This window comes from Cottoperca gobio, chromosome 7 (assembly GCF_900634415.1).
Source record: "Cottoperca gobio chromosome 7, fCotGob3.1, whole genome shotgun sequence".
Classification (NCBI taxonomy): Eukaryota; Metazoa; Chordata; class Actinopteri; order Perciformes; family Bovichtidae; genus Cottoperca; species Cottoperca gobio.
In genome coordinates, this window is record NC_041361.1 from 22,708,938 (window position 1) to 22,713,937 (window position 5,000).

Sequence of the window (5,000 nt, forward strand, 5' to 3'; positions counted from 1 at the left end):
AGATATATATATATATATACATATGGATGTTATATATATATCTAGATATATATATATATATATAACATATGTATGTATATATATGTATGATATATATTATATATATATGTATATGTATAGGTGTATGTGGTATATATATATAATATGTATATGTATTGTGTAATATATATATATATAGATATATATATATATACAGATGTGAGGTATATATATATAGATATATATATATATAAGAAATATGTATGGATATATATGTATATATAGATATATTATAACCATATGTATGGATATATATATATATATATATATATTATAACTCTGTATGTATGTATGTAATATAGATATAATATATATATATAATATATATATATAATATACAGATGTAGGTATATATATAATATATAGATATATTACATCTGTATGTATGTAATATATATATATGTATATTGTGTATATATATATATATATATCTATAGATATATAGATATTACATATATGGTATAGGTATGTATATATATATATATATATTATATAATTATATATATGTATATGTATATATATATATATATATATGTTATATGTATATATATATATGTATTGTATAATATATTATATATATGTGTATATCTAGATAGATATATATGTGTATGTATAGAATGATATGTATATGGATATATTTATTGTTATATTATATATATCATTATGTGGTATGTATATATATAATATATGTATGTATGTATATGTATGTATGTGTATGTATATATATATATGTATGTGTATGTATATATATATATGTATGTATGTATGTGTATGTATATATATATATGTATGTGTATGTATATATATATGTATGTATATATATATATGTATATATGTGTATATATATATATATGTGTGTGTAGATAATATATATATATATATATAGAGATATATTATATAGATAGATAGAGATAATATTCGTTAACGAATATAATAGAGTATATTATATACACATATATAGAGATAGTGTATTATGATGTATGTATGGAGGGATATATATATATAGAGAGTGATATAGATATAGAGATATAGATATAGATATATATATAGATGAGATAATAGATATATATATATATATATGTATGTATGTGTATGTGGAGATAGCTATAGAGAGATATTATAGAGAGCACATACATATAAGACAGAGACAGAGACAGAGAGAGAGACAGAGACGAGATACACAGACAGGGAGAGAGCACAGACAGGGAGGGAGAGAGAGAAGATAGAGAGAGAGAGAGAGACAGAGAGAGAGAGAGAGAGAGGAGAGAGAGAGAGAGAGAGAGAGATAGAGAGAGAGAGAGAGGAGAGAGAGAGAGGAGACACACGACGCGAGAGAGAGAGACAGAACAAACATACATCATTGCATATATTACATACAGATATATATAGACATATACATATATACATACATATATACACACACATGGATGTATGTATATATATATATATATATATGTATGTGTTATATATATTATGAGTAGTGTATATATATATATGTATGTGTATGTATATATATATATCGTGTGTGGGAGTAGTATGTATAGATATATATATAGATATATATATATATATATATATATATATATATATATATAGAGGAATATATTAGATGAGGATAGAGATAGACACAACATGGAGATATATAGTGAGAGAAGAGAATGATAGATATGAATATAGCACACAACATGAGGTAGTATAGAGAGATAGGAGTAGAGATATATCTACACATTACATGTATATTATATAATATATGGTGTATTATATATATATATACACATACATGTAGATATATAATATATATGTGTGTATATATTATAATATATATATATATATGTATGTGATATATATATATATACATACTATATATATATATATATATGGTATATATATATATATATATATATATGTATGTATATATATATGTATATGTATATATATATGTATATGATATATATATATATCTAATTATAGTTTATATATATATGTATGTACTATATAATATAGTATTTATGTATATGTATATATATATATGTATGTATGTATTATATATCTATATGTATGTATGTGTATATATATAATATATCGTCTTATGTATGTGTATATATGTAGTGTATATATGTATGTATATATGTATATCTATATGTATATATATAATATAATATATATGTATATATATTATATATATGTGTGTATATATATAGATATATATATGTGGGGGGAGATATAGAGGAGAGAGAGATAGAGAGGGAGAGAGAGAAGAGGGAGAGAGAGAGAGATAGAGAGAGAGAGAGTAGAGGAGAGATAAGAGAGAGAGAGAGAAGGGAGAGAGAGAGGAGTGGAAGAGAGAGAGAGAGTGGAGAGAGAGAGGAGAGAGGAGAGAAGAGACAGAGAGAGAGAGAGAGCAGGAGTAGGAGAGAGAGCAGAGAGAGAGAAGAGGAGAGAGAGAGAGCGAGGAGAGAGAGAGAGAGAGATAGAGAGAGAGAGAGAGAGCGAGAGGAGAGGCGAGTGAGAGAGATGAGAAGAGAGAGAGGAGAGAGAGAGCGAGAGAGAGAGATAGAGGTAGAGAGAGAGAGAGAAGAGAAGATTATATATATATATATTATATCATATATATATAATGTATGTATGGTATAGATATAATATATATATAATATATATATATATATAGTTATATATATATGTATGTATGTGTATATATATAGATATATATGTTGTGTATATATATCTATATATTGTATGTATGATGTGTGTATAATATTATATATATATGTAATATTATATACACCTATGTATATGTATACCTCTATATATATATATATATAATATATATATATATACATATATACTATACATATATCGATCTCACACTCTTTCAACCGAATATCAAAGTGCATGTGTTTGATCGACCGTCATGGTATTCAATAGAACAATCACATTCTTTTATTATTGGGCTTTTAAGTTGCATATATTAATGCATGATGAGGTCACCTAGGTGTGTGCGTGTGTGGTAGGCCTCCACAGCGATGACCGCACCATCAGGAGTAGCTACAGGCTGCTTGGGGCGCTGTCCCTCCTCCAGTTGCTCATCACTGTGTGTCTGCAGCTCAACAACTTCAGACAGAAACAGAGAGCCAGGCAGGAGTGGCAGCTCTACAGGAACCTCAGGTACAGGATCAAACACACTGTCCACTTCCACCCCACTGCTATCTGCTCCTAATGTCAGAGCACAACTTTACATTCAAACAAGTCATCCTTATTCGGCAGGTTAATATTTCAGTGAACAGGTTTTTGTCTGTATTTCAAAGAGTCTCCGAACCAAATGGGGTTAGAATTCATCCTCCTTAAATATCCACAGGGCAATTCAATGCAGTCCGGCCAATAATTGTTAGATATCTTGCAGCACAAACCTGACAACAGTTATACTGAAAAGATTATGGATAGTGAGCCTTAAATAAAATTGTAAATGCTGATTGCACTCGATTTTAAAGGAATATTTGACAAAATTATCTTTTGTATATCAATAAATCACCTAGAATTCTTGAAGAAAACTTTGTTTTTGTCTCCTGCCTCCACGGCAATTGAAGAATCCAAAAACGAAGAAAAGTATATTTCCTTTGTTTTCGGAAGTGTTTCCTTGTGCGTTGCGAGAGTCTGAGGACAGAGGGGGTCGTATGCTGTACAGTCTATAAAGCACACTGAAACAAATGTGTCATTTGTGATATTGGGCTATATAAATACATTTGATTTGATTTACAGATGAATTGAAGTAAATGAGGGGGGGGGGGTTCAAAATAGATGTGAAAATGTTTTCCCACACTGTCGGTGTCTCTCCCTGCTCGAAGCTGTTTACCAAGATCAACCATTAAATTAGCTAAATGAAAGGACAAAAATCGGCCAAAACAACCAACCGCCAATGTATTCAGCCCATCGCTGACATCTGATATTTGCCTCTAATGGCCCAACTGTAGAGCATACGACTTAATAAATGAGACTTATTCTGCAAGAGACTTTTCTCACTTATTGATTCTTCTTTACCATAGAGGCATGAGAGACCAATAAAGTTTTCTTAACATAAACAATTGATTTACAAACGGTCACTTTGGATGTGAAGTATTTCTTTTAGGATTTGCATTCATCGCTAACTGAACTGTTTGAAATAAAAGCGTATGTAGCGGTAAACTAATGAAAAGACTTTTGTTTGTTGCTGAACTCATTGAACTGTGCGTCTCCAGTCCTCAGCACACACACAGCTCTGAGCCCAGAGCTGCCAGCTGCCTGCTCTGCCTGGAGGAAAGGAGACACTCCACCTCGACTCCCTGCGGACACCTCTTCTGCTGGGAGTGCATCACAGAGTGGTGCAACACCAAGGTCAGGCTCACGTCATGACTAGCACAATGCATGATATTTTAAATCAATTCTCGACGTCTAGCTATAAAACTGTAATTCATTGTCTGGACTTAAAGGACAAGGTTTATTAAGATGTATTTTGCTTGTTTGTGGCTTTCTGTCGCCAACTATTAAATATTCCCCCCAAACATTTTATATCACAAGCTATGCAGAGGTATTATTATTAACATACTGAAAGGTGTGAGATTAGCGGCAAACAAACGCATTACATTTAAAGGGATCGCATCGCAGGCTTTCTGTACCCTCCATAGCACAAGCTCTTAATTCCAGAAGTACATTTGTTAGTGAGACTCACTTTTCTCTTTAATAGCAAAGAGCCATGTAGAAAACCTCTAGGTAAAATCAGCGCGTTTCTTATTTCTGATTTAGTGAACAATAAGGTGTCAGCCAGTCAGAGCGCTGCAACTGTGTCAGATACATTTCATCCATTACATATTTCTTCAATCTGCCTCCTCAGCCATCAAAAGGTGATTACAAATCTTTTAGTTTTAGTTATTTGAAACTTTACTGACATGACTTGAAGTTTATGGACAAACCTTATTAGAGCAGGGACT

The 5,000-nt window shown here is 30.5% G+C and overlaps 1 protein-coding gene across 1 annotated transcript in view; it reads left to right on the forward strand.

Annotated features, from left to right (window-relative positions):
- Positions 1–5,000, forward strand: part of LOC115011415 (peroxisome biogenesis factor 10) — a 12,985-nt gene that overhangs the window by 7,103 nt on the left and 882 nt on the right. The window contains 2 exon segments of the mRNA XM_029436615.1: positions 3,032–3,204; positions 4,272–4,407. Coding sequence (XP_029292475.1) covers positions 3,032–3,204; positions 4,272–4,407 — 309 coding nt within the window.